The sequence below is a fragment of the Entelurus aequoreus genome, linkage group LG03 (assembly GCF_033978785.1).
Source record: "Entelurus aequoreus isolate RoL-2023_Sb linkage group LG03, RoL_Eaeq_v1.1, whole genome shotgun sequence".
In the NCBI taxonomy this organism is placed as follows: domain Eukaryota; kingdom Metazoa; phylum Chordata; class Actinopteri; order Syngnathiformes; family Syngnathidae; genus Entelurus; species Entelurus aequoreus.
Genome location: NC_084733.1, coordinates 85,145,523 through 85,165,618, shown reverse-complemented (window position 1 = coordinate 85,165,618; position 20,096 = coordinate 85,145,523). Strand labels below are relative to the sequence as shown.

Below are 20,096 nucleotides of genomic sequence, written 5' to 3'. Positions count from 1 at the left end.
GCGGACACTCTAACCACAAGGCCACTAAGACCTTTAAAGTCATTTTGATAGTAGGCTATTATAGCTAATATAGACACTTATATCATGTGTTGCCTTCATTATAAGACTTATACAAGACTTTTATAGTCATTTTGATAGTAGGCTATTATAGCTAATATAGACACTTACATCATGTGTTGCCTTCATTATAACACTTATATAAGACTTTTATAGTCATTTTGATAGTACGCTATTATCGCTAATATAGACACATCATGTGTTGCCTTCATTATAAGACTTATACAAGACTTTTATAGTCATTTTGATAGTAGGCTATTATAGCTAACATAGACACTTACATCCTGTGTTGCCTTCATTATAACACTTATTTAAGACTTTTATAGTCATTTTGATAGTAGGCTATTATAGCTAATATAGACACTTACATCATGTGTTGCCTTCAGTATAACACTTATATAAGACTTTTAAAGTAATTTTGATAGTAGGCTAATATAGCTAATATAGACACTTACATCATGTGTTGCCTTCATTATAACACTTATATAAGACTTTTAAAGTCATTTTGATAGTAGGCTAATGTAGCTAATATAGACACTTACATCATGTGTTGCCTTCATTATAACACTTATATAAGACTTTTAAAGTCATTTTGATAGTAGGCTAATATAGCTAATATAGACACTTACATCATGTGTTGCCTTCATTATAACACTTATATAAGACTTTTAAAGTCATTTTGATAGTAGGCTAATATAGCTAATATAGACACTTACATCATGTGTTGCCTTCATTATAACACTTATATAAGACTTTTAAAGTAATTTTGATAGTAGGCTAATATAACTAATATAGACACTTACATCATGTGTTGCCTTCATTATAACACTTATATAAGACTTTTAAAGTCATTTTGATAGTAGGCTAATATAGCTAATATAGACACTTACATCATGTGTTAGCTTCATTATAAGACTTTTATAGACATTTTGATAGTAGGCTATTATAGCTAATACAGACACTTACATCATGTGTTGCCTTCATTATAACACTTATATAAGACTTTTATAGTCATTTTGATAGTAGGCTATTATAGCTAATATAGACACATCATGTGTTGCCTTCATTATAACACTTATATAAGACTTTTATAGTCATTTTGATAGTAGGCTAGTATAGCTAACACAGACACATTATGTGTTGCCTTCATTATAACACTTATATAAGACTTTTATAGTCATTTTGATAGTAGGCTATTATAGCTAATATAGACACATCATGTGTTGCCTTCAGTATAACACTTATATAAGACTTTTATAGTCATTTTGATAGTAGGCTATTATAGCTAACACAGACACATTATGTATTGCCTTCATTATAACACTTATTTAAGACTTTTATAGTCATTTTGATAGTAGGCTATTATAGCTAACATAGACACTTACATCCTGTGTTGCCTTCATTATAACACTTATATAAGACTTTTATAGTCATTTTGATAGTAGGCTATTATAGCTAACATAGACAAGTACATCATGTGTTGCCTTCATTATAACACTTACATAAGACTTTTTAAGTCATTTTGATAGTAGGCTAATATAGCTAATATAGACACATCATGTGTTGCCTTCATTATAACACTTACATAAGACTTTTAAAGTCATTTTGATAGTAGGCTAATATAACTAATATAGACACTTACATCATGTGTTGCCTTCATTATAACACTTATATAAGACTTTTAAAGTCATTTTGATAGTAGGCTAATATAGCTAATATAGACACTTACATCATGTGTTGCCTTCATTATAACACTTACATAAGACTTTTAAAGTCATTTTGATGGTAGGCTAATATAACTAATATAGACACTTACATCATGTGTTGCCTTCATTATAACACTTATATAAGACTTTTAAAGTCATTTTGATAGTAGGCTAATATAGCTAATATAGACACTTACATCATGTGTTAGCTTCATTATAAGACTTTTATAGACATTTTGATAGTAGGCTATTATAGCTAATACAGACACTTACATCATGTGTTGCCTTCATTATAACACTTATATAAGATGACACCCAAATCTATGTAGCGCTATCACCAAATGACTATCGCCCCATAGATCTTCTGTGCCAGTGCATTGAGCAAGTCAAACACTGGATGTGCCAAAATTTCCTACAACTAAATGAAGATAAAACTGAGATAATTGTTTTTGGTGCTAAAAAAGAAAGGTTTAAAGTCATCCAACACCTTCAATCACTGTCCCTGAAAACCTCAAATAAAGCCAGAAATCTTGGGGTTATTTTAGATTCTGATTTACATTTCGACAGTCACATCAAATCAGTAACAAAATCGGCCTACTATCACCTCAAAAATGTAAAAAGACTTAGAGGGCTCATGTCAGCTCAAGACTTAGAAAAACTTGTACATGCCTTTATTACCAGTAGGCTAGACTATTGTAATGGTCTCCTTGCAGGTCTTCCCAAAAAAACTGTCAGGCAGCTACAGCTTGTTCAGAACGCTGCTGCTAGAGTTCTAACAAAGACCAAAAAATGTGAGCACATTACACCAATTCTTAAATCCTTACATTGGCTCCCTGTACATCAGAAAATAGATTTCAAAATCCTCCTGCTCACATATAAATCACTACATGGTCTAGGGCCCAAGTATATCACTGATATGCTCCCACTATATACGCCCTCTAGATCACTAAGATCTTCTGAGACCAATCTGTTAGCGGTTCCAAGAGTAAACTCAAATCAAGGGAGATCATCATTCAGTCACTATGCAACACATAGCTGGAATAAACTTCCTGAAGATGTCAGACTCTCCCCAACTCTCACTACTTTTAAAACTAGACTGAAGACTTTTATGTTCACCTTAGCTTTCAGCTAAATCTTTTAATCTTTTAACTTTTAACGTCTGCACTGTTTTTATTTTTATTGTCTGCATTTTAATTTTGCTTTTATTTTCTTTCATTTCACTTTGTTGTCTGTGAAGCACTTTGAGTCTGCCTTGTGTATGAAAAGCGCTATACAAATAAAGTTGCCTTGCCTTGCCTAAGACTTTTATAGTCATTTTGATAGTAGGCTATTATAGCTAATATAGACACATCATGTGTTGCCTTCATTATAACACTTATATAAGACTTTTATAGTCATTTTGATAGTAGGCTAGTATAGCTAACACAGACACATCATGTGTTGCCTTCATTATAACACTTATATAAGACTTTTATAGGCATTTTGATAGTAGGCTATTATTGCTAACACAGACACTTACATCATGTGCTGCCTTCATTATAACACTTATATAAGACTTTTATAGTCATTTTGATAGTAGGCTATTATAGCTAATATAGACACTTACATCATGTGTTGCCTTCAGTATAACACTTATATAAGACTTTTATAGTCATTTTGATAGTAGGCTATTATAGCTAACACAGACACATTATGTATTGCCTTCATTATAACACTTATATAAGACTTTTATAGTCATTTTGATAGTAGGCTATTATAGCTAACATAGACACTTACATCCTGTGTTGCCTTCATTATAACACTTATATAAGACTTTTATAGTCATTTTGATAGTAGGCTATTATAGCTAACATAGACAAGTACATCATGTGTTGCCTTCATTATAACACTTATATAAGACTTTTATAGTCATTTTGATAGTAGGCTATTATAGCTAACACAGACACTTACATCATGTGTTGCCTTCAGTATAACACTTATATAAGACTTTTATAGTCATTTTGATAGTAGGCTATTATAGCTAACACAGACACTTACATCATGTGTTGCCTTCATTATAACACTTATATAAGACTTTTAAAGTCATTTTGATAGTAGGCTAATATAGCTAATATAGACATCATGTGTTGCCTTCATTATAACACTTATATAAGACTTTTATAGTCATTTTGATTTTTTTGCGGCTCCAGACAGATTCGTTTTTTGTATTTTTGCTCCAATTTGGCTCTTTCAACGTTTTGAGTTGCCGCCCCCCTGCGCTAAGGGGATGGTTTTGAAAATGACCGAATGTCTCCAATACCTTCTCGGATAGCCGTGCATGGCGCCCCCTCCTCGTGCTCCAACCTGATCTCCTTGAGCGCCACCAGGTTGTCCGTCAGTTTGCTCCGCCCCTTGAAGACGGTCGCGTAGGTGCCCTGGAGGAGAAAAGAAAAAAAAGGGAGAAGTAGAGGAGCGGAAGAATCAACCTGGTTCGCCGAGGAGGTTAAAATTAAACCCCTTCGACTGTCTGCTGGCGAGAGTTATCGCTTCCTGTGGGAGTGGAAGAGCAAAAAACTCTGACATACCTCTCCCAGTTTGTCCAGTTTGATGTAGGTCTCCAGCTTCCCAAAGCCAATCTCGGACTGCGGGAGAGACAAGGAGGCGTGGGATTAATGAGCGCTATGTTCTTATTAGCGGCGACAAGCTAACGGACATCAACATCAACCCTTCTGACAGCCTCAACGCGGCCCTGAGGGCCCTGAGGAAGTCCCGCAACCATCATGGCTAATCTCTGGTGACAAATGACTGTTGGCCTTTATAAGGGTAAATACACTGCATCTGGAAAGTATTCACAGCGCGTCACTTTTAATTTTGAAAATAAAAAAAATCACATGTACATAAGTATTCACAGCCTCTGTTCAATACTTTGTTGATGCACCTTCGGCAGCAATTACTGCTAGAGATGTCCGATAATATCGGACTGCCGATATTATCGGCCGATAAATGCTTTAAAATGTAATATCGGAAATTATCGGTATCGGTTTCATATGTGAGTCAGGGCAGGTGGCCAAATACTTTTGGCAATATAGTGTATTAAGAGAATATTAGATGACTTGATATTGGAAATCATCAACAGATTCCACCATAAGGCAGGACTATTCAACTATTACGGTCTAATTTATACACATTATACTCGTCAAATATCAATTTGACGCGAGCGTTGTTCTGTATTTAAACATTTAGCTAAAAAAGCTGTTTTAAAGGCCTACTGAAAGCCACTACTACCGACCACGCAGTCTGATAGTTTATATATCAATGATGAATTCTTAACATTGCAACACATGCCAATACGGCCGGGTTAACTTATAAAGTGCAATTTTAAATTTCCCGCTAAACTTCCGGTTGAAAACGTCTATGTATGATGACGTGTGCGCGTGACGTCAATCGTTGAAACGGAAGTATTAGGACACCATTGAATCCAATACAAAAAGCTCTGTTTTCACCACATAATTCCACAGTATTCTGGACATCTGTGTTGGTGAAACTTTTGCAATTTGTTTAATGAACAATGAAGACTGCATAGAAGAAAGCTGTAGGTGGGATCGGTGTATTAGCGGCTGGCTGCAGCAACACAACCAGGAGGACTTTGACGCCGACCGCATCGATGATCGGGTGAAGTCCTTCGTCGCGCCGTCGATCGCTGGAACGCAGGTGAGCACGGGTGTTGATGAGCAGATGAGGGCTGGCTGGCGTAGGTGGATAGCTAATGTTTTTAGCATAGCTCTGTGAGGTCCCGTAGCTAAGTTAGCTTCAATGGCGTCGTTAGCAACAGCATTGTTAAGCTTCGCCAGGCTGGAAAGCATTAACCGTGTATTTACAGGTCCATGGTTTAATAGTATTGTTGATCTTCTGTCTATCCTTCCAGTCAGGGGTTTATTTCTTTTGTTTCTATCTGCAGTTAGAAAGCATGCTATCACGTTAGCTCCGTAGCTAAAGTGCTTCGCCGATGTATTGTCGTGGAGATAAAAGTCACTGTGAATGTCCATTTCGCGTTCTCGACTCTCATTTTCAAGAGGATATAGTATACGAGGTGGTTTAAAATACAAATCCGTGATCCACAATAGAAAAAGGAGAAAGTGTGGAATCCAATGAGCCAGCTTGTACCTAAGTTACGGTCAGAGCGAAAAAAGATACGTCCTGCACTGCACTCTAGTCCTTCACTCTCACGTTCCTCATCCACAAATCTATCATCCTCGCTCAAATTAATGGGGTAATCGTCGCTTTCTCGGCCCGAATCGCTCTGGCTGCTGGTGTAAACAATGGGGAAATGTGAGGAGCCTTTCAACCTGCGACGTCACGCTACTTCCGGTACAGGCAAGGCTTTTTTTTTTATCAGCGACCAAAAGTTGCGAACTTTATCGTCGATGTTCTCTACTAAATCCTTTCAGCAAAAATATGGCAATATCGCGAAATGATCAAGTATGACACATAGAATGGATCTGCTATCCCCGTTTAAATAAAAAACAATTAATTTCAGTAGGCCTTTAAGGACCGGTTGCAAAAAAATACGTTATAGCCGCTCCCAAGTTTTGGAACTGAACTCGTCTGAAGTCATTCACGAGCGGCTCTGCCCTAGGGCACGAGAAGGTACTTTTGCCAGAATACCATGTGACCTCAGCACAGCGAGCTCTGACAAAACTCTGCGGCCACAACATTAGGTACATCTGCACAACAGACAAAAAGCTCTTGGACTGTCCTTTTTCTGCAGGTGTGCCTAATGTTGTGATTTTGTTCCGAGTCGGTCTTGCAGGGTGAAAAACAGTGTTTGCACATTTGCACCGTGTTCTGCGCGCTAAAACCACAAACGGATAGGACAGGCACTTCCTCTCTCGCTAGCATCAACTAATGTACCGGGACACCTGGAGGAGAAGAAAATGGGACACACATCTGGAGTTTGCAGCTTCTCCTGGGAAGACTTTTCCGCAAGACTTATGCATGAAACACTCCAGACAATTTGCGCCTTTTGCTCATGAATCCTCCGTCTCACCAGCGACGCCCGTCGGGAGCGCCGGCTCAGCGGCTGATCAAAGGACGGGCTGCTCAGCTGCAACTTCTCCAAATAGCCGTCGGGTATCCTGATGTCGGCTGGCAGGGACAGGCGCTTGTTCAGGTCCTGCGCGGAGGAGACACGAGCAGCGGTTACACCAGGAGGTCAAACGGCAGCGCAAACATGCTGAGCAAATAACAATGACGAGTCGGGTAAATAGACCCAGAATAAACACATTTGCAGCCTAAAGTAGAAGGCAGAGACTAGGGTTGAATGGGTTAGTATCGCGGTACTAATGAATCAAAAACGGTACTATACTCTGTTAGAAAAGTACTGGTTTCCCATTAAAAAATATATATATTTTAAAGGGCATGACGGCGCATCGTGACATTGCTGGTTTTACAAGCAGAGGAGCATGTTCGGCAGCGCACGCGCACGGAGTACGTACAAGTAGACACAGTGTGTAGACAGAAAAGGGAAAAACGGACGCATTTTGGCTTAAAAAATAACGATAAAGGTGAAGCTATAACACTGGAACGCCCTCAGGAAAAGGTGCTTTAAAACCTCTAAAGGCCTTAGTGGCCACATGCGTGGACAGCACCTTTTAGCTCTTATTTCCAAAATTGTGTACACTACTGAATTGGGGTCTTATGGCCGCTTATGTGGACACTTATACTGCCATCTGGTGGTGTCAGAAGAGTATAACATACAATTAAATTTGGAAAAAAAAAAAGTGTAAAAATAAGAATTAGCATGTCACTAAACATGAAGTACACGTTTGTGTACTTATGGACTAAGTACATCATACACAAATATTATTCTTAGTTTTTTATTCTAATTAGGGTCCAATAAGCCCAAATAGCAAAGAGAAATAAAAAAAAGCATGTAAACAAACAGCTTGGGCCTTAAGAGGTTAAGACATGGCTATCTAGCTAGCAGCTAAAGTCCAGCCGCAGTCTGCAGTGTTTTAGCTACTTCTAAATCACCAATCCTCGCCTCCATGGCGACAAATAAAGTCAGTTTCTTACAAGTATCATTACCACTGCAGGACGAGGGATAGCTAAACATGCTTCACTACACACCGTAGCTCACCGGCTTCATTATGTAAACAAACGCCATGGGTGGAGCTACACCTGACATCCACTGTAATGATATCAAGTACAGGATTGTATCAAGCCGATGCTACTATGATTACATTGATATTTTTTATGGTCAAATTTTTTTTTTCCTTTTTTAAAAATTCATATTATGTTTATAAACTCAGGAAATACGTCCCTGAACACGTGAGGACTTTGAATATGACCAATGTATGATCCTCTAACGCAGTGGTTCTTAACCTGGGTTCGATCGAACCCTAGGGGTTCGGTGAGTCGGCCTCGGGGGTTCGACAGAGCCTCCGCCGCGGAGGTCAAGACACACCCGACTCATTGTGTAAATAAAAACTTTATGGATACGGCAAGAGCAGAAGTCAGACTGATTTGCATGTGTGTAATTTGTTGCGAGTTCATGCACTGTGTTGGTTTTGTTCTTTGAACAAGGTGATGTTGATGCACGGTTCATTTGTGCACCAGTAAAAAAACATAACTTCGTCTTGAATTAAAAAAAAAAAAACATTTTATTTTTCACTCAAGAAGGGTTCGGTGAATGCGCATATGAAACTGGTGGGGTTCGGTATCTCCAACAAGGTTAAGAACCACTGCTCTAACGACTTGGTATCGGATCAATACCTAAATGTGTGATATCATCCAAAACTAATGTAAAGCATCCAAACAACAGAAGAATACGTGATTATTACATTTTAACAGAAGTGTAGATAGAACATGTTAAAAGAGAAAATAAGCAGATATTAACAGTAAACGAACAAGTGGATTAATAATCCATTTTTACAGCTTGTCCCTCATAATGTTGACAAAATAATAGAATGGAAAATGACACAATATGTTACTGCATATGTCAGCAGACTAATTAGGAGCCTTTGTTTGTTTACTTACTACTAAAAGACAAGTTGTCTAGTAAATTCACTGTTTTTTCTAAGGACTAAATTGTTCTTCGATTGCAATAAGAAACATATGTTTAATGTACCCTAAGATTCTTTGTTAAAATTAGGCCAATAATCATTTTATTTAGAAAAGTATCGAAATACATTTTGGTATCGGGACAACCCGGGACACACACATACACGTGGGAACCTTGAGTGATTCAGGGTAAATCTTTTCCCAGAGTCACAAAGTACAAAGGCATTATCCTGATGATTTGTTACATAAAAGGCATACAAACACTTTAAATACAATTTCTGAAGTCTTCCCATCCTGCATTTCCTCCCTTTGTTAGATTACTGTTAATCCGGGTTCCTGGTAGCAGCTTTTTAAATCTACTTCCCAGACCCGACTGTGCGTTTACGAGCAAAAATACAGCAGAAAACAATAAATGACGGGATGCTGCTCGACCCCAAAAAACAATTCTTCCCAAATATTAATAAATATATCTAACTAACTAACTAACTATATCTATGTCTAAGTGACAATAAAAGCACAGGGGTGGGTCCACAACTTCCATTACTATTCCAGCTGGGATGTCCAAGCTTTCTTTCCACATTCAGTAAAATCAAAGTATGTGGGGGTCACTTTGATACATTTTGTACATTAATGATGCCAAAAACAAACTTTGGTACATCAAGATACAGGCCTCGAATTTTGACTTTTTAAGGTCAAGGCAAGTGTTGCCTACTGAAAGCCACTACTACCGACCACGCAGTCTGATAGTTTATATATCAATGATGAAATCTTAACATTGCAAAACATGCCAATACGGCCGGGTTAACTTATAAAGTGCAAATTTTAAATTTCCCGGGAAATATCCGGCTGAAAACGTCTCGGTATGATGACGTTTGCGCGTGACGTCGCGGATTGAACGGAAGTATTGGGACACCATTATGTCCCAATACAAAAAGCTCTGTTTTCATCGAAAAATTCCACAGTATTCTGGACATCTGTGTTGGTGAATCTTTTGCAATTTGTTTAATGAACAATGAAGACAGCAAAGAAGAAAGCTGTAGGTGGGATCGGTGTATTAGCGGCTGGCTGCACCAACACAACCAGGAGGACTTTGACTTGGATAGCAGACGCGCTATCCGACGCTAGCCGCCGACCGCACCGATGACCGGGTGAAGTCCTTCGTCGCGCCGTCGATCGCTGGGACGCAGGTGAGCACGGGTGTTGATGAGCAGATGAGGGCTGGCGTAGGTGGAGAGCTAATGTTTTTAGCATAGCTCTGTCGAGGTCCCGTAGCTAAGTTAGCTTCAATAGAGTCGTTAGCAACAGCATTGCCAGGCTTCGCCAGGCTGGACAGCATTAACCGTGTGGTTACAGGTCCAGGGTTTGGTTCAGTGTCTCCTGATAGTAGAAGTAATAATAGTATTGTTGATCTTCTGTCTATCCTTCCAGTCAGGGGCATGTTTCTTCTGTTTCTATCCGCAGTTAAGCACGATGCTATCACGTTAGCTCCGAAGCTAAAGTGCTTCACCGATGTATTGTCGTGGAGATAAAAGTCACTGTGAATGTCCATTTCGCGTTCTCGACTCTCATTTTCAAGAGGATATAGTATCCGAGGTGGTTTAAAATACAAATCCGTGATCCACAATAGAAAAAGGAGAAAGTGTGGAATCCAATGAGCCCTTGTACCTAAGTTACGGTCAGAGCGAAAAAAGATACACCCTGGCGTCCTGCACTGCACTCTAGTCCTTCACTCTCACTTTCCTCATCCACAAATCTTTCATCCTCGCTCAAATTAATAGGGTAATCGTCGCTTTCTCGGTCCGAATCGCTCTCGCTGCTGGTGTAAACAATGTGCAGATGTGAGGAGCCTTTCAACCTGCGACGTCACGCTACTTCCGGTACAGGCAAGGCTTTTTTTTATCAGCGACCAAAAGTTGCGAACTTTATCGTCGATGTTCTCGACTAAATCCTTTCAGCAAAAATATGGCAATATCGCGAAATGATCAAGTATGACACATAGAATGGATCTGCTATCCCCGTTTAAATAAGAACACTTCATTTCAGTAGGCCTTTAAAGGAGGGCTCATATTTTAGGTCACCAAGGCAAAAAGCGCGCACACACAAACACACACACACTCGCACATCCTTGTTATCACTCCACAAATCTTTGTTTGATAAAGTATAGGGATCTATTCCATTGCGTAGTTAGATTTTTTTGCTCGTGTCTGTTTTTTGCAGGAAGATTTAAAACTCACACTGCAAAAACTAAAATCTAAGTAAGATTAAATATCTCAAATAAGGGTGATAGTTGCTTATTTTCTGTCTGATAAGATCATTCTTCTCACTAAGCAGATTTTATGTTAGAGTGTTTTACTTGTTTTAAGTGTTTTGGTCCTAAATGATCTCAGTAAGATATTACAGCTTGTTGCTGAGATTTGATGACCTATATTGAGTAAAACATGCTTGAAACTAGAATATCAACTGTTGCAAAGCTGTGTCATCAACACTCACAAGTATATAAGTACTTATTTAAAGGCCTACTGAAATGAATTTTTTAAAATTTAAACGGGGATAGCAGATCCATTCTATGTGTCATACTTGATCATTTTGCAATATTGCCATATTTTTGCTGAAAGGATTTAGTAGAGAACATCACGATAAAGTTCGCAACTTTTGGTCGCTGATAAAAAAAAAAGCCTTGCCTGTACCGGAAGTAGCGTGACGTCGCAGGTTGAAAGGCTCCTCACATTTCCCCATTGTTTTCAATGATGGCCGCCAGCGGCGAGAGCGATTCGGACCGAGAAAGCGACGATTACCCCATTAATTTGAGCCAGGATGAAAGATTCGTGGATGAGGAACGTGAGAGTGAAGGACTAGAGTGCAGTGCAGGACGTATCTTTTTTCGCTCTGACCGTAACTTAGGTACAAGGGCTCATTAGATTCCACACTCTCCCCTTTTTCTATTGTGGATCACGGATTTGTATTTTAAACCACCTCGGATACTATATCCTCTTGAAAATGAGAGTCGAGAACGCGAAATGGACATTCACAGTGACTTTTATCTCCATGACAATACATCGGCGAAGCACTTTAGCTACGGAGCTAACGTGATAGCATCGTGCTTAACTGCATATAGAAACAAAAGAAATAAGCCCCTGACTGGAAGGATAGATAGAAGATCAACAATACTACCAAACTCTGGACCTGTAACCACACGGTTAATGCTGTACCCCCTGGCAAAGCCTAGCAATGCTGTTGCTACCGACGCCATTGAAGCTAACTTAGCTACGGGACCTCGACAGAGCTATGCTAAAAACATTAGCTCGCCACCTACGCCAGCTCTCATCTGCTCATCAACACCCGTGCTCACCTGCGTTCCAGCGATCGACGGCGCGACGAAGGACTTCACCCGATCATCGATGCGGTCGGCGGCCCGGAGACGGAGGAAGTCAAGGTGAGGACAGTAGCGCGTCTGCTATCCAACTCAAAGTCCTCCTGGTTGTGTTGCTGCAGCCAGCCGCTAATACACCGATCCCACCTACAGCTTTCTTATTTGCAGTCTCCATTGTTAATTGAACAAATTGCAAAAGATTCACCAACACAGATGTCCAGAATACTGTGGAATTTTGCGATGAAAAGAGAGCTGTTTGTATTGGGACACAATGGTGTCCGAATACTTCCGCTTCAGCCCTTGACGTCACGCGCAAACGTCATCATACCTAGATGTTTTCAGCCAGAAGTTTCCCGGGAAATTTAAAATTGCACTTTATAAGTTAACCCGGCCGTATTGGCATGTGTTGCAATGTTAAGATTTCATCATTGATATATAAACTATCAGACTGCGTGGTCGGTAGTAGTGGCTTTCAGTAGGCCTTTAAAGTAATCATTTCTTATTTCAAGCATGAAAAAAAAATCATGACTTTGACTAAATTGTGTCTCATATTAAAACAGATGACAGCCAAATGGACTTTGCTGCTTTATTTTCAATAAAACAATAGAAAATAAGTACTCATATAGTAGTACACTTGTTATTAGTGAGAATATATATATACTTATTTTAAGGTATTTTGTCGGAGAGCCCTGCTCCAATGAAATGGACGAGGAGGACATCATCATGACTTTTTTTTAAATAATATTTTGTCTAGCATTAAAACAACAACAAACCAGGTGAGGGTAAATTAGTAAGCTATTCAGGGCGCAGTCAGTCAGCCTGGAATCTAAAGCAGTGGCACGGGAAAGAGAACAGCTTCTGGCTTCTATAAAGCACAGAATTGTTTCAAATACATTTTCAGGTATCGACCTCCTGAGATGCAGAATCTAGTTAAGAAATGTTCCAACACTTTTGGCCGGATACTTCAAAACAGTCCTTCCTGTCTGACACACAACTTTGACCACATTTCAACGTCAGTCTGACTAACGTGTCACTGAGGGTCACTGGCAGGTGGCGGCCAGGCGGACCGTGGATCAGTGCAAAAACAGAAAGAGTGACGTTTCACTTTGGATCTTCATAACGTGTGCCAGACAGTTCGGTCTCGTTGTGACGACGGGTCCGGTGCCGTCCCGCTGTGTCCCCGCGTGGAAGCGCTGACATCCATCACGTGACCTTTGCACCGGCCGCCGCCATCCCCTGCCGTTGTCCAATCAAGCGGCCCTAATCGGTTACAACAGGCGCCCATCTGGACCGTATTACAGTAATCCCTGTGATGTAATTTCACAACGGCGCTGGTTTCCAGCCCTACCTGACTGCCGGCGGAAGGACTTCCTCATCCTGACGGTTGTTGTCAAACATGACACACGAGGTCATGAACTGGGAGGACTAATGCATCCTTAGTATTAGAAGTAGATGCATTTAAGTCCCATCTTAAAACTCATTTGTATACTCTAGCCTTTAAATACACCCCCCTTTTAGGCCAGTTGATCTGCCGTTTCTTTTCTGCTCTGCCCCCGTCTCCTTCGTGGAAGGGGGGGCACAGGTTTGGCGGCCACGGATGAAGCGCTGGCTGTCCAAAGTCGGGACCCGGGGTGGACCGCTGGCCTGTGCATCGGTTGGGGACATCTCTGCGCTGCTGACCTGTATCCGCTCGGGATGGTCTCCTGCTGGTCCCACTATGGACTGGACTCTCGCTATTATGTTAGATGCACTATGGACTGGACTCTCGCTATTATGTTAGTTCCACTATGGACTGGACTCCCACTTTTATGTTAGATCCACTATGGACTGGACTCTCACTATTATGTTAGATCCACTATGGACTGGACTCTCAGTATTATGTTAGATCCACTAAGGACTGGACTCTCACTATTATGCTAGATCCACTATGGACTGGACTCTCACACTATTATGTTAGATCCACTATGGACCGGACTCTCACAATATTATGTTAGATCCACTATGGACCGGACTCTCACAATATTATGTTAGATCCACTATGGACTGGACTCTCACAAGATTATGTTAGATCCACTATGGACTGGACTCCCACTATTATGTTAGATCCACTATGGACTGGATTCTCACACTATTATGTTAGATCCAATATGGACTGGACTCCCACTATTATGTTAGATCCACTATGGACTGGACTCTCACAAGATTATGCTAGATCCACTATGGACTGGACTCTCACAAAATTATGCTAGATCCACTATGGACTGGACTTTCACTATTATGTTAGATCCACTATGGACTGGACTCTTACACTATTATGTCAGATCCACTATGGACTGGACTCTCACAATATTATGTTAGATCCACTATGTACTGGACTCTCACACTATTATGTTAGATCCACTATGGACTGGACTCTTACACTATTATGTTAGATCCACTATGGACTGAACTCTCACACTATTATGTTAGATCCACTATGGACCGGACTCTCAAACTATTATGTTAGATCCACTATGGACCGGACTCTCAAACTATTATGTTAGATCCACTATGGACTGGACTCTCAAACTATTATGTTAGATCCACTATGGACTGGACTCTCACACTATTATGTTAGATCCACTATGGACTGGACTCTCACACTATTATGCTAGATCCACTATGGACTGGACTCTCACACTATTATGTTAGATCCACTATGGACTGGACTCTCACAATATTATGTTAGATCCACTATGGACTGGACTCTCACAAGATTATGCTAGATCCACTATGGACTGGACTCTCACAAAATTATGCTAGATCCACTATGGACTGGACTATCACAATATTATGTTAGATCCACTATGGACTGGACTCCCACTATTATGTTAGATCCACTATGGACTGGACTCTCACAATATTATGTTAGATCCACTATGGACTGGACTCTCACTATTATGTTAGATCCACTATGGACTGGACTCTCACTATTATGCTAGATCCACTATGGACTGGACTCTCACACTATTATGTTAGATCCACTGTGGACTGGACTCTCACACTATTATGTTAGATCCACTATGTACTGGACTCTCACTATTATGTTAGATCCACTATGGACTGGACTATCGCAATAGTATGTTAGATCCACTATGGACTGGACTCTCTCACTATTATGTTAGATCCACTATGGACTGGACTATCACGCTATTATGTTAGATCCACTATGGACTGGACTCTCACACTATTATGTTAGATCCACTATGGACTGGACTCTCACAATATTATGCTAGATCCACTATGGACTGGACTCTCACAATATTATGCTAGATCCACTATGGACTGGACTCTTACACTATTATGTCAGATCCACTATGGACTGGACTCTCACACTATTATGTCAGATCCACTATGGACTGGACTCTCACACTATTATGTTAGATCCACTATGGACTGGACTCTCGCTATTATGTTAGATGCACTATGGACTGGACTCCCACTATTATGTTAGTTCCACTATGGACTGGACTCCCACTATTATGTTAGATCCACTATGGACTGGACTCTCACACTATTATGTTAGATCCACTATGGACTGGACTCTCACTATTATGCTAGATCCACTATGGACTGGACTCTCACAATATTATGTTAGATCCACTATGGACCGGACACTCACAATATTATGTTAGATCCACTATGGACTGGACTCTCACTATTATGTTAGATCCACTATGGACTGGACTCTCACAATATTATGTTAGATCCACTATGGACCGGACTCTCACAATATTATGTTAGATCCACTATGGACTGGACTCTCACTATTATGTTAGATCCACTATGGACTGGACTCTCACACTATTATGTTAGATCCACTATGGACTGGACTCTCACTATTATGTTAGATCCATTATGGACTGGACTCTCACACTATTATGTTAGATCCACTATGGACTGGACTCTCACACTATTATGTTAGATCCACTATGGACTCTCACTATTATGTTAGATCCATTATGGACTGAACTCTCACACTATTATGTTAGATCCACTATGGACTGGACTCTCACAATATTATACTAGATCCACTCGACGTCCATTGCAAAGGTCGCCCGATTTTAAGTGCGCCTTATAGTCCGGAAAATACGGTACACAGAGAAGTACGAACTCTTATGCTCTGAGATCCAACGATCAGCTGTTGTTCTCTGTCCCTTTTGCTCGCACTGAGCCTGGGGAAAAAGCTTTTGTCTCTGCAGCTCCTTGTGCTTGGAACATGTTACAAAGAGACTGGAAGCTGACTGAATTTGTATCCTTAAATGCTTTTAAATCCAAACAGAGCATTTAAAGGAACCTCAGTTAGTGTTTTACTTGATGTCCATCCTGTCATTTTCAATGTATAATATAAATGTATTTTTTTTGTGTAACTGCCTCTTGGCCAGGACTCCCTTGAAAAAGAGGTTTTTAATCTAAATGGGATTTTTTTTCCCCCTGGTTAAATAACGGTTCAATTAAAAATGCTATTGAAAGTTATTTTGCAAACAACAACATAACCACAGTAGAAAGTGGTGATGTAACCACCGGAGCAGCAGCATCACAATCTGCCACCAGTGAGTGTGTGTGGGTGTGTGAAAGAGGAGAGAAAAAGAGGAAGTCGTGGTGGTGGGTGGAGAAAAGCTGAACTGTGAAACCTTGGGGTTTTTTTTTTTTTTTTGCCTCTTTCAAACAGTATGTTGTATATCACAGTAGGTGGCGAGTGTGTGTTTGTCCGGCTGACCTTGTGTGGGCCAGACGAACACACACTCTCCACACAGAGCTTCGTGTAAAATGCAAATGCTAATTAAACGCGTCATTGCTGACAAAAAACACGACCTGGGGGACGGCAACGAAAGGCTGTAAAGAACTGAACAATCAATACTTGGAACGTTTTGCTCTTTTTCTCCTGCACTTGGCACAACTCTACACAAGGACGTGTACTAAACAAAACAAAAACAGTGGTAGCATCCATGATTGAAACGGCACTGGCATGAAGCAAACATGATTGTTAATATTCTGAAATCCCTCTGTCAACATACTTCCTCATCACACTGACGCAAGGTGCATTCACAAACACCGGAATTCTGAACATCAACGTTGCAACACAAGCGCGTCATTATACGAACGTCCTTTTGCTCAACTCTTACCCAACTCTTGCACGTAGGATTGGCTTATACAGTTGTGGTCAAAAGTGTACATACACTTGTAAAGAACATAATGTCATGGCTGTCTTGAGTTTCCAATCATTTCTACAACTCTTATTTTTTTGTGATAGAGTGATTGGAGCACATATTTGTTGGTCACAAAAAACATTCATGAAGTTTGGTTCTTTTATGAATTTATTATGGGTCTACTGAAAATGTGAGCAAATCTGCTGGGTCAAAAGTATACATACAGCAATGTTAATATTTGGTCACATGTCCCTTGGCATGTTTCACTGCAATAAGGCGCTTTTGGTAGCCATCCACAAGCTTCTGATTGAATTTTTGACCACTCCTCTTGACAAAATTGGTGCAGTTCAGCTAAATTTGTTGGTTTTCTGACATGGACTTGTTTCTTCAGCATTGTCCACACGTTTAAGTCCGGATTTTGGGAAGGCCATTCTAAAACCTTAATTCTACCCTGATTTAGCCATTCCTTTACCACTTTTGACGTGTATTTGGGGTCATTGTCCTGTTGGAACACCCAACTGTGCCCAAGACCCAACCTCCGGGCTGATGATTTCAGGTTGTCCTGAAGAATTTGGAGGTAATCCTCCTTTTTCATTGTCCCATGTACTCTCTGTAAAGCAGGGGTCCCCAAACTACGGCCCACGGGCCGGATTCGGCCCGCCGGCGTCCAAAATCAGGCCCGCGAGTAGTCCCAAGTAAAAGAAAAATAAATAAAAAAAATAATATTTTTTTATTTTGTTTTTTAAATTATTATTATTATTGTTATCTACTTTGTACCGCTTGCTACTCACGGTGTCTCCTAGCCGCTCAGGCAAATCATATTGTCTAAAAATGCATTTTCTCATCGATAACGTGACATCATCGCGCGCGTGGAAAGTGCGCTATATATATATATATATATATATATATATATATATATATATATATATATATATATATATATATATATAAATAATATATATATATATATATATATATATATATATATATATATATATATATATATATATATATATATATATATATATATATATATATATATATATATATATATACATATATATAAATATATATACACATATACATATATATACATATATATATATACATATATATACATATATATATATATATATATATATATATATATATATATATATATATATATATATATATATATATAAATAATATATAAATATATATTAGGGCTGCAACAACTAATCGATTAAAATCGATTATAAAAATAGTTGCCGATTAATTTAGTCATCGATTCGTTGGATCTATGCTATGCGCATGCCCAGAGGCTTTTTTTTTTTAAAAACACCTTTATTTATAAACTGCAACATGTACAAACAGCTGAGAAACAATAATCAAAATAAGTATGGTGCCAGTATGCTGTTTTTTTCAATAAAATATTGGAAAGGATAGAAATGTAGTTTGTCTCTTTTATCCGATTATTAATCGAAGTAATAATCGACAGATTAATCGATTATCAAATTAATCGTTAGTTGCAGCCCTAATATATATATATATATATATATATATATATATATATATATATATATATATATATATATATATATATATATGTATATGTATATATATATATATATATATATACCAAACAATCTGTCACTCCTAATCGCTACATCCCATGAAATCTTATACGTCTAGTCTCTTACGTGAATGAGCTACATAATATTATTTGATATTTTACGGTAATGTGTTAATCATTTCACACATAAGTCGCTCCTGAGTATATGTCGCACCCCCGGCCAAACTATGAAAAAAACTGCGACTTATAGTCCGAAAAATCCGGTATGTTCCATTGAAAATATAGAACATTACACAAGGCGCACAAAAATCTATCAAAAAGTTTTACTACGACTTTGGTAAGCTATGAAGCCGCACCACTTCATGGATTGTACTGTGCTTCAACATAGGAGTATTATTATGGTGTGTGTATAAGGTAAGACATTATCTGGCGTTTTGTTTCGCAATATTATGCAAAAGCAACTTTTCTTACCTTCTGGTACCTGCTGATCTGTATTTGGGATCTGCATAAATCCTGAACAATTGCGCGAGTCTGCCTTTGTAGTCGATAATCTTCTTCTTTTTCTCTTTCTTTTTGTTAAGGGGGCATTCAACCTCCGCTGTTGCCATTTCTAATATAAAGTAGTGTAAAGTTCTTACTTATATCTGTCAGTAAACTCTCCATGAAAGCGCTAAAACATACCGGTATAGTGCGTTTACACTATTCACCCAAGGAACTTTAGTTATTAGATATTTCCGGTCGGACGGTTTCTCACGGGACACATTTCCAGCCTTCTTTTGTTTCCGGATGAAGAGATGCTGCTACGGTTATTGATTTAAGTAATCTTCTTTTGACACTTCGTCCACTCCCGTCCTTGCACGCTACACCGCTACAACAAAGATGACGGGGAGAAGACGCTGCCGAAGGTGAGCCAGGTAAATAAGACCCGCCCACAAAACGGCGCATGTGGAAGCGACTGTCAGAAAGCGGCTTGAAGATGATCTGTAAAACATCATCTGTGCAACATTTTGACCAAATAACCACCATCACATGTTATGTAGACCACAAGGAAGTCTTACATTTAGAAAAAAAATTATAATAATATGACTCCTTTAATGCGCCCTATAATCCGGTGCGCCTTATATATGAAAAAAGATTGAAAATAGACCTTTCGTCGGCAGTGCGCCTTATAATCCGGT

At 39.2% G+C, this 20,096-nt stretch overlaps 1 protein-coding gene across 1 annotated transcript in view; it reads right to left on the bottom strand.

The window, feature by feature from the left end:
* LOC133647012 (cyclin-dependent kinase 17) overlaps positions 1–20,096 on the bottom strand; it is a 92,340-nt gene that overhangs the window by 19,783 nt on the left and 52,461 nt on the right. Inside the window, exons 5-7 of the mRNA XM_062043050.1 lie at positions 6,790–6,915; positions 4,328–4,384; positions 4,063–4,177 (exon numbers count right to left, since the gene is read on the bottom strand). Of these exons, the coding sequence (XP_061899034.1) occupies positions 4,063–4,177; positions 4,328–4,384; positions 6,790–6,915 (298 nt within the window). The remainder of the gene's footprint in view (positions 1–4,062; positions 4,178–4,327; positions 4,385–6,789; positions 6,916–20,096) is intronic.